At 37.1% G+C, this 11,576-nt stretch overlaps 1 protein-coding gene across 2 annotated transcripts in view; it reads right to left on the bottom strand.

Moving 5' to 3' along the window:
- Positions 1 to 6,435: 6,435 nt before the first annotated feature.
- The window catches only part of LOC109479486 (solute carrier organic anion transporter family member 5A1-like), a 40,045-nt gene continuing 34,904 nt past the window's right edge, over positions 6,436 to 11,576 (bottom strand). For both annotated transcript variants that reach the window (XM_019781451.1, XM_019781452.1), the window contains exons 7-10: positions 10,884 to 11,056; positions 10,291 to 10,464; positions 9,623 to 9,804; positions 6,436 to 8,134 (exon numbers count right to left, since the gene is read on the bottom strand). In XM_019781451.1, the coding sequence (XP_019637010.1) occupies positions 7,881 to 8,134; positions 9,623 to 9,804; positions 10,291 to 10,464; positions 10,884 to 11,056 (783 nt within the window). In that variant the 3' untranslated portion in view covers positions 6,436 to 7,880. The remainder of the gene's footprint in view (positions 8,135 to 9,622; positions 9,805 to 10,290; positions 10,465 to 10,883; positions 11,057 to 11,576) is intronic.

Below are 11,576 nucleotides of genomic sequence, written 5' to 3'. Positions count from 1 at the left end.
ATATGCATAGAATATGCTAATTTGATGACGTCATTTGTCAAAATCCAATATGGCGGACTATATTATTAGCTCTGACATCATATGACGTCATAATTACACCAAAGTTATTAAAATTTAATTCTATTACTACACCATTCTCTGAAAACTTGGTAGACATACGATGAGTGCATAAAAACATATAAAAACGGAAATAAGGTAATGTATAAGAACGCCAGTGTATCCATTACGATCGAAAGCCGGCTGGGGTCCGCGCGGACCCCAAAGAAAATCAGATATAATTTTTTTTTATAAATGGTAGAAACGGAGTTTTCTGCACTGTATTGAGAGACAACTTTGTGGGTGACAATTACCTAAAATTTCAGAAAAAAATCTTTAGAAACAAAAAAGATATTACAGAATATATAGTGCTGGGGTCCGCGCGGACCCCAGGTGTACTGTTTAGGGTTAAAGTTATATTCGCGTATTTTTGATGTCCCGTCTGTAGTTTTCAAATGATGTGTCAAATCTAAAGAGTCAGATGTTTTAAAAAATATATCGTCTGCAACGGACAATATTTTGATGCAACATACGTTGACCAATCATCGGACCCGACAGAAAACATCTTGTAGAATACATCTTAAGCATCAAATTTCTCTCTAATTATGCAAAAAAGCTACTGTTACTCTGTGGAAGGCCTTCGTTATAACTCAAAACTTCAATGATGAAAGTAAGCGATTTTAATATTGCGTATTTTGATGCTTTTTTGACAACAACAACAAGCAACAACAAAAAAACAACAACTTACAACAACTACAGTTCGTGCTTCAGTGTGTGGTTTAGCAAGTATGCTTAACCCAAGTATCCAGGCCAGTGCGTGCTTACCAATGTCTTCATAAAACGTCCCTGGATTTATCAAAAAAGTCCAGATTAGCCTAAATATCAACGCTTTTATCGAATCGGGGATATAGTTTATGTATGTCTTCGTAGTATATTTCTCACCACAAAATGTACTGAATTTCAAGAAATACAGAAAAGTTATATACTAGATCATACAATCCACTTTCATCCACCAAGCTTTATGTTTACCTGCATCTACTTCAACCATAAATAATTTCATGAGGTTGGTAAATAATTGAATATCAAACCAGTTCTTAAACAAGAGCAGACGTTTCGATGACCGTGGAAACATCGACTTCAGTCTACCAATATCTACGCATAAATCTACCATTCATCCCAAAGATGTCCACGTTCAAGCAAGTTCAAGCAACAGGGTTCAATATATTTGGATGGCGAGAAGATATCGTAACACTTAGGGTACATTGTCTATGCCATGGCAGCCCGAAAAAGTGCTCATATTTTATACAATTACTAGTATTTTGCAGATAGACTTACCCGATTGACTGTGGTGGAATTGTTGGAAGCTTGCTGTAGCTACCGCAGCCCATTTTTTTGCGTCCTGGCTTCGAGACTAACCGCCCACCGTTTTCAACAAAGTAGAATTGAAGTACATGCATGATAAGATAAATCTACGATGTTCGTCACGATGTAGTAATTCCATTGCTAAGAGGCTTAGTTGAAAAAAAATATATATAGCGTATAATCTATGATGATTAAGACTTGACAATAGGTGTTGGCCTCAGGGAAATATTGTAATTTTCGTTTTTTGGCGACGTCTCAGGGAGGAGCCTAATGGTACAGTATTGTGTGCAGTTTGCAAGAATTCTAGGAATGGTACAGGATCAGGCATTTTGTCCACAGGAATGGAATGTCCACAGGCATGTCTATGACCCACATCTATCCCCACATTCCTGGAAACCCTTAGGAAGACCTGTCTGCCCCGGATGGCCCTACTTTCTGTGACCCCGGGGCTCGTTCACTCAGGAGAGGAGTGCACTGTATCTGTCTAGACTTACAGGTACCAAGTCTTCCTCAAAATCATGAAATCATGGCAGTGCCATGCAGACAGTAACCCTAACAGCAACCACCGTCGCCATGGCAATGTATGTTTTCATTGCCAGTCTTGTTTACACAGTTAGATATAGAACACAAGTTGAGGGAATTGCGCCACTGTACATCGGAACAACAATAGAGCAATTAGACATTGTACAATTAAGCTTTATTTACCAGCATCTACTTCAATTAGACATGTAAAAATATGTTGTCCACGTTAATTTTTATCTTGCCTCTTTGCTTGCCTTCGCTGATTTAAATAAAAAGAAACGATCGGCATAATTATACGGCGTGTGCCACGGGATAAGAAAGAAAACCAAAATGTTCTGATCTTGGTGATGATTGTGTCTTCTGGATATCTGCCTGTTGTTCGGTGACTATCCACTAGGTGGCGCTTTGAGTCGGTGCTGTCCTTGGTGCTGTCCTTGGTGCTGATGGTGTCATCAGGATATATATTTGTCCTTCTAATTAACAGTATTGAAAAGTATCACATAATGCTATAATCTAGATGCCTGCAATACTACTTTTGACTACTGCTGAACTTATTGACAGTGAAAAAAATCACAAATGATGATTAAAAATTTAATTTATTGGTGTTTTTGTGACTTTTTTCTACCTATCTACATGTATACGTTTTGATGCACAACTGTTGAACTATTACATACAGGCTGACATCTTTAGTATACTTCTTGTAGCTTGTATGTCACATAAATTGTACAGCTTTTTTTTTTTTTTAACGGTGTCGCTCAATGCAAGGCCAATTATTTTGGGCCACTTCTAGGCATAGAGCTAGAGGTACTAAAGTGAGTATAATGTAGTTATGTCAGGAGATGGCGGTGGACCTTTGTTTTGAAGCTTTGTGGATTGTAGTCTGATGGAAAGCAGCTGTTTGGAAGAGAGTTCCATAATTTTGCAGTCCGGGGAAAGAAGCTGTTGTTGTAAAATGAGACAGGTATGTTAACGGTGTATTGATGAGAACTGGAAGAGAACCTAGTGGCACGCTGAAAGGTTCTGAGCGACGGAACAAGAAGTGCAAGTTCTCCTGAACATCGACCGTGAAAGTATCTGTAAAAGCGGGATAGAGATGCGACATTGCGTCTGTGTGAGAGGGAATCCAGCTTTGCGGCTGTGTATTACATGTACATGTATGTCTTGTTCAAGTTGTTGAACATGGTGAAGTATGGCAAAATTAAAATTAAACACATTGAAATTGAGACAAAATGTCAATAAACAGTCTTTATTTCCACAAAGAGCGTTGTAATGTATTCATGTTCATCTAAAGATACAACAGATATTTTTTTCTACAACTTTTCATACAGATATATCATCACCAAAATATACACACATACACACCCTTCAATATATTAGATTATCGGATACCAGAATAGACAAATTATTTACACTTTCAAATTTTTATAGGCACTTTATATCATAGTATGTTGAATGTACATTGTTTGCTACTATAGTATTTATAATCAGAGGTCTGCAAGCACAAGTCAGATGTACAATGTAGTTTCCACATAGAAAAGCTCAAGCTGCAGTAATGATATGCATCAGGAAAGCCAGTTACCATGGTAACCACTGGTAGGGTTGTGTTGTCATGGCAACCACTCTACTTTGGGTGGTGTTGCCATGGCAACCACTCTACTTTGGGTATTGTTGCCATGGCAACCACTCTACTTTGGGTGGTGTTGCCATGGCAACCACTCTACTTTGGGAGATGTTGCCATGGCTACCACTCTATTTTAGGTGGTGTTACCATGGCAACCACTGTACTTTGGGTGGTGTTGCCATGGCAACCACTCTACTTTGGGTGGTGTTGCCATGGCAACAGCTCTACTTTGGTGTGGGTTGCCATGGTGACCCTTACAGTTTGTTGTGTTACCATGGTAACCATTCTAGTTCACAGTTGTTGCCATGGTAACCACTCACTGTTGTTGGTTGCTATGGCAACAAAACCTGCTCATTGCTGGACCCTATCTCTCAATACAAAATGTAGTAGGAGAGATGTAGGGACATCTATAGATATGTATATTACCTGAATATGATATGTTTAAAATCCTCCATAGACTGGTTTCTAGTTGGCTGCATTTGAAAGATGCTTGCTAAGTAAGCATTTCTTCAAAAATCGCAAGCTGATTGTCAATTCTATCTCTAATGCAACAACAGCAATGCTGAAGAATAGATGTTTTACCTAATCTCTACCAAAACAATGAGCCACGTAAAACAACAACAATCTAACTAGAATATTAAGAAACAATGCCCAAATATTTGGGGTACAGTTTTTGGCAACACCAAAGGGGTGGAGCCATTTGGACGTGACCTTTTGCATGTTGGTCCAACCTAGTCAGTCCACAGTACTGTACAACTGCAAAGTAGTCAACAACAGTACTGTGTTTAAGTTTTCCTACATTCTATTGAGAACCCCCACCCCTCAATTTCAAAAACCCTGTAATAGTATATTATAGGATTACATGTATTTTTCATATGTTAAATTATCCATAAAACACAAATATCACTACAAACAAGTCCTAAACTCTAGCTTAAATGGACGAAACAAGTTTCCAACAAAGTCCTTATACAAATACAAAGTCTTGAAGTGCAACAGACTAAAAGAAAGCTTATACATGTTTTTAGATATCTTGCATTTTTAAGTACACAAAACTTGTCCAGATTGTTCCGAATGATACATATCAAGAGTTATGATGAATTATTTACAATCGCATGCCACCTTTTCAAAAATATACAGATCACAACAATTTTCAAAGGCACATAGATGCATAGCTCTAGTTGACATAGATATACTATCATCAAGCTTTAAGGCGTCTTTACAACAATTTTAGCAGCAGAACAAGTATTTTAAGGAAACTCTTTGGGCATTTTTTTTTTATCTCAGGAACTTTCTAAAAACTGTTAACTCTCTTATTTTCTAAGATTGTCGTTGTGCATTTTTTTTATATGAGATTGCAGAAGAGGTAGCTCACAGAAAAATCATTGAATTGTAGACAAATGCTGAAATCTGAATGAAAACTGTTGACACCCCTGTATATGCCCCCCTCCCCCTAATGTTTACATGCTCATTACATAATAAATAAGTTTCCTCAAAAAGACATTATTTAAGATATTAGAAATAATACTGTATAATCTCAAAGCAAGTGTAAATTGCAAACGAAAACTATTTGGATATAATCTAGATTCTAAATCTGCATGTTACCACTTTCCAAATTCTTAAAAAGAACCTCTAGAGAGTAACTTTTTTCAAGAATTATTAAATGATTACATGGTTTGGAAGACAAGCAGTACATGTATATATGGTACCTGCCTTTTCTTCTTCAAAAAAGCAAAAGGAATGAAATATTGGCTTTCAGTTTAAAAAGAGTAACAGAATTTTGCTGTGCATAGATGTTAACCATTACATATCTATGAATCTAGTTGGTAGTGATGCTATGATAAAAATTGGATACTACTGGCTAAAAACATTACTGTGGTGCATAGCAGCCATTTTGGTAATATAAATGTATGCTAGGTATGCTAGCTCGGATATAATCAAAATGGCATTCAGCTAGGCAGTTGAAAGCATTGTGTTATACATTTGATTATTATCAAGTGATAAGAGTGTTATCTAATATCAATAATTTAGAAAATATTTGTAAATATCAAAGAGACTGTGTAACGACTGTAAATTATAGCTTGTTTAATCTTCTTCTGCTACGTTCTATGGTTTTCAATGTGCAACTTGGTGCAATGAGAATTTAGGCTTGCTAAAAAATAGTGGGAGGATGTTGGTAATGATAGCCCTAAATTTACATTTTTTGAAAGGCATTGTGGTGACAGTTCCAAAATACAAAAAGGCTTTGGAAAATCAAACTCAAACACCATTTTCATTTCTAGTATCATATTATGACAGTTATCTATAATATTATACTAGACGTTCCATTGTACTGGAAAGTATTTCTGAATCTTAAACCATACATATAAGTATGATATCTGAAGAATGGAATAGTGGGATATCTGAAGAATGGAATTGTGGGATATCTGAAGAATGGAATTCTGGGATATCTAAAGAATGGAATTCTGGGATACATAGCTGTTAGGATTCTGGGATACCTCTAGGGTTTTTCTAGCAAAATTTTCAGAAAAATTAAGCAGCTCTTTTCATGCCTAGATAGTTTTCAAGAAATGTGATATCTAAAAAAAAGCCCTTGATTAATATAACCTGAATTAAACTGTATATGAAAATTACAGGGAAGATATTGAAAATTCCTGAGGATGTTATAAGCAAATAATCAAGCAGCATCATATATTAATATTTTCTGTACTGCATAGTTGAAGGATAATTAATATAGCTCTGTATTCATGCATATTTGTCAGGGTAGAGACTTAGATCTGGTAAAATCTGCGCGATCCCAAATGTGCTGGCTTGTCGTAAAAGTTGGTACATGTATGCACTACCGTAAATTCACAATATCAGCTTTGTATTCCTGTGGTTTAGCAGCATTTTCTTTTTGGCTGTAATTTTTTTTTCACCCGCTTGCATTAGTTTTGGGGTTTTCAGAGGATGTGATCCCTAAAATTAAGTCAGTGTGGCCTTAGGGTAGCTTTTCATTTACAAATCATGAATTTCAACTAAATCCAATGATTAAAAGTTGAAAAGATCTGTCTTTTAAACGGATATCTTAAAATTAACAGACTGCAATCAGAATTTTTGATTCTACCAAATCAGAGTCTCTACCCTGAAAAATAAAATGATTGACAAAGAATCCTATTTTTGTACTGGCTTCACAAATTGTCCTTTTACATAATAAGAGTGGCACAGGTAAAATATCATGCACAAAGTAAGACAAGATTTAACTATATTTGGTTTCAAAGAACCCCTGTTTTGAGACCAGATAATTTACAAATTATCAGACTTCTAAGCTCTGAATAAATATATAATTTTTAGTTTGGAAAATTTGATAGTAGTCTTTTTAGAAGTTAGCTTAAGTTGCAAAGTACCCAAATAGATGTAGCTAAAAGTACATGGAATAGCTGAAAGATAATACTGTGATTTTTGAAACTTTTCTGAATATATTATTGAAACTGAAGCCACAGAAATGTAAATTTTTGTCTTGGTCATAAAACGTCATTATGATAAACTGCAATAACTCATGAAATGTGTTGACAACTGCTGAATGCTAAAAAATACTAGCAATTTTGTTGAAATTTTCTTTCTTATTGAATATATATAATCCGTACCAAGAAACAATAAATTTCTTCAGCATGGCCTTTGAAAACATGCATTCAAGCACTTCAAAACTACACAAAGTGGTTTCAAGACCCAAATTTATAATCTCTAATGCATCTGTGGCTACCTGTTCATTGTTTAAGTAGAGACCCCCTCAACCTAATTATCATATTATTCCCCCAAAGTTATCCATTGACTGGTGCACAGCACATTCTCCATCATACGTTACTCTAAAAGCTGACCAATGACAGCATTGCTGGTCGAAAGGTTAGAATATTATTTAATTTATAATCTCTAATGCATCTGTGGCTACCTCTGTTCATTGTTTAAGTAGAGACCCCCTCAAACTGATTATCATATTCACCCCAAAAGTTTTCCACTGACTGATGCGCTCATCATTCGTTACTCTCAAAGCAGACGAATGATAGCATTGCTCTGGTCAGAAGGTTAGAACCTTTAAATTAATGCATCTGTGGCTACCTCTGTTCATTGTTTAAGTAGAGACCCCCTCAAACTGATTATCATATTTCCCCCAAAGTTTTCCCTTGACTGGTGCACTCATCATACGTTACTCTCAAAGCTGACGAATGACAACATGCTCTGGTCAGAAGGTAAGAATCTCTAAATTAATGCATCTGTGGCTACCTCTGTTCATTGTTTAAGTAGAGACCCCCTCAAACTGATTATCATATTCACCCCAAAAGTTTTGCACTGACTGGTGCACTCATCATACGTTACTCTCAAAGCTGACGAATGACAACATGCTCTGGTCGGAAGGCAACATGGAGTCCATCGACAGGGGCGAGGTGAGCCTTCGCGGACGGGGGCCGAACGTGATGTCGTAGTGGTCGTGGTTGCCATAGTGATTGTCGTGGTGCCAGCTGTTGCGGCGGGACCCGGCCCTGGACCCGTGGTGCTGCATGTAGTCCGAGTCCAGCGACTCCACGGAATGCACGATACCCGCCATGTACGACCTCAAACCTGTCACAGCAAAAGTAACCATCAAACTCTTCATTGATCAGAGATTGTGTCCGACATGCAAGGAGGGTATTGAAGACTAATTCCACTTTATGATGTCATGTCCAACATATGAAGAAAACAGACAAAAGTTGATGCAATCCATAGCTTCCAAAACTAAAATGCTACCTGACTCAAAATCAGATATCTTTAATATGCTCCTTTCATGTCCTACTCAGATATCAGTGTACGTTGGAAAATTCATATTTGAATCACTACAAAAGTGACACCATATTGTAAATAGCTGATATATCCCCTGAATTACAGAATGTAATAACACTCTTCCTAAGATAACACAATAGATTAGCTTTAGTATTATTATGGACTAGCTGGTTAGAATTATATTTTAGTATTAGTTTGTGTATGTACCATTGTTGTTTCTTTGCCATACATTGTACCAGCTACAGTTGTTGAGCAATAAAGTTGATTTGATTTTGACAAATGATTAATTGCCTGAAAACGTACTGTAAATTCATTCAGTTTTGCCGTGGCTTTATTTTGAGGGAATGTTAGGTTTTCACTGGTTTTAAATTTGCTGTGGGATCAATTTGGTAGCACTGTAGTCAATACACACATTTGCGGTGAAGAGGTCACCTCAAAACTAGAAATATTTTAATCAATGTGAAAGATTTAAGACTTACTGTGTACAGTAACAGTAATTTAAAAAAAAAATTGATGGTTGGTTTTAAATTAGTAAGATACAAATTTCAGAAACTAAAGGTTCATAAATGATTCATTTGACATTGTGGATAGACCTTGGCTGAAGAAACAAGCAAATATTTCAAAAGGCTCAGATATACTAATAATACTATTCCTACTGAGGTGTAATGTACAGTTAATATTATTAAGTTACCAGTGAGAGGCCCAAGAAGGTAGATAAGCAGGAACCAGAAGAATTTGAGAAAGGAAGAGAAGACAGACCAGCTATCAGGAAACTGTAGAGACAGCAGAGAAAGACAGAGGTGAAAGAACTCCATCTAGTGACAAACCAAGGAAGTGCATGCTAGGAAAGAGATGTGAAAATATTTGCTTGAACCAATTTTTTTAAGAATTAAAAAAGCAAAGGGTTACTGCAACTATTGTTAAACACTTAAAGATTTACAGTAAACAATTTGTTAATTTTTCTATTCATCAATCTTAAATGTTAAATTCTTTTTTCCCTCTATTTTCGCAATCCTTTCCCTGATAACCTTTTTGATCTGTTCTAGAATCATCAGAAAAGAGTTGCTGAAAGTTTAAACAAAAATATTTACAATGCACTACAAGTAACCAAGTAACTATTGAAAAACATCTAAAAACCTTAATATAGAAAGTTTCTTGTTTCATCGATTGCAGAAAAAAAATTATTCCTCTACAAATGTTCAAATGGACCAACCCACAGATAAACCTGTGTTAAAAAGACTTAAATGGACCAGACCATACAAAAAATGGGGGTGTAAAAGTCTCTCTCACCTGCTACATTGCGGTGTTCCACGTGACCGGATATTGTAGAGATGTTGTCGTCAGGAATTTGGTGATCGGCGATTTCGTCAGAGTCTTCTTGTTTTGGTCTGAAGAAGACCCAGGCTGTGAGGAAGAAGAGGAAGCCTATCCCCTTCAACCCTGCACACAGGCCGATGTAGTAATGTCTGTATCTGGAACAAACAGGAAAAATTATCAGTAAACTAGAGATTGAAGTAACATTTGCAAAGCAAATGCATAATGTTTACCTTCGGACATGGTCTGCTCTGTTAATTCTTACTCACACATTCACATACATGTACTACTAGTATATGGTGACAGGAGCAGAGCAGACCATGAAATTGCAACATTATGTAATCCAACACCAGTCACCATGGTGACCAACAAATCATTTCATTGGTCAGGTCATAGGTCACTGTTTGGAGAAGAAGAAGAAGAGGAAGAAACACACCTTCACACATGGTCTGCTCTGTTAATTCTTACTCAAAAACATTCATATATTATATGGTTAAACAGGAGTCTAAATCCCTCCTGCTATAAAATTGCAACATGTAACCCAACACTAGTTACCATGGTGACAGACCTCTGGTTCAGGTCATTGACCTTATTGGTTTGGAGAAGAAGAAGAAGAGGAAACAGAGCAAAAACAGTTTGCGTACTTGATGTTGTCGTACACGTAGCAGAGCCCTCGGCTGTCACACTCTGTCTGCCACAGGAGACACGTGGAGTCGATGACGCGCCCGTAGTAGATCGGAGCGGGGAGGTAACCCAGCGCTCGCAGGAACACAATCTGCAGGCCCAACGCAAACGGCTTGTCCTCCTCACTTACAGACCTGTGGTAAAGAAAATAACAACAACTAAGATAAATGCATAATGTTTACCTTCTCATATGGTCTGCTCTGTTAATTCGTACTCAAACACATTCATATTATATATAGTGACAGGAGTTTAAATCATTCCTAGTCCTACTATAAAATTGCAACATGATGTAACCCGACACTAGTTACCATGGTGACAGACATCTGGTTAAGGTCATTGGCATTATTAGTTTGGAGAAGAAGAAGAAGAAACAGAGCAAAAACAATGTTTTCCTTCGGTACCTAACTTAAAGGTAATGTTTGTAAAGCAAATGCAAAATGTCAAACTCAAATTCCCATTTAGTTAGAAATCATCATAGTTAAAATCCTGGTACAGAACTATTTGTTTACTGTTTATTATTTACTGGTGGTAACCATGGAGATTGTTTACTGACCTGATGGTGACCATGAGAGCGGGGACCTGTGATGTTGTAGAGATGAGAACGATGATGAAGAGGAGAAGCATGAAGACTGGCAGCATGTTACAGTCAGAACTGCACTTCCCTGACGTGATGTGTCCATGTGGGCCTCCTGCACTCCCACTCAAACAGCTACACTCTGTGTAATTCTGAAAAAATACGCAAAATACAAATGCTATTTATAATTATCAATAAGTAAGTAATGTCAGGGAAACAGAGAGGTCTCTAAAAGCCAGGTTTCAAGAACATACACGGCCTAGCTCTGCCAGTTCAGAGGTGTCTCAACACATCCACATAGAGTCATCCGGACATTTTGTTTCACTTGACAGTGGATTTTAGACACTGAACAAGACTATTTCTTGAGAGGGGTGAAGGAAGCCATTTACATCAGGGCCCATCACCCTACATTGAACCGCGACGGGGGCCGACATCGTCTACCGGATACCTTTGACCCAGTGTTGACGTCACACTTCAAACAAGCCACGTGACAAGCTTCACTGGGTCAGTCTACTGAGGAAGACCAGAGTGACTGGTCGAAAGCTCTAGGTGAGAGAATTTTTTGTGTTGGACCAAAAGTTTTAACTTTAAACATGTAACTACCAACACAGATGAACTTTCATGACAAGTAAGTAATGTCATTGTGTAATAACACTTTCAGAATGCTTTTTC

This window comes from Branchiostoma belcheri, unplaced genomic scaffold (genome assembly GCF_001625305.1).
Source record: "Branchiostoma belcheri isolate BF01 breed outbred unplaced genomic scaffold, Haploidv18h27 scaffold49, whole genome shotgun sequence".
Classification (NCBI taxonomy): domain Eukaryota; kingdom Metazoa; phylum Chordata; class Leptocardii; order Amphioxiformes; family Branchiostomatidae; genus Branchiostoma; species Branchiostoma belcheri.
The sequence above is the reverse complement of the archived record's forward strand: the minus strand, read 5'-3'. Positions and strand labels throughout refer to the sequence as shown.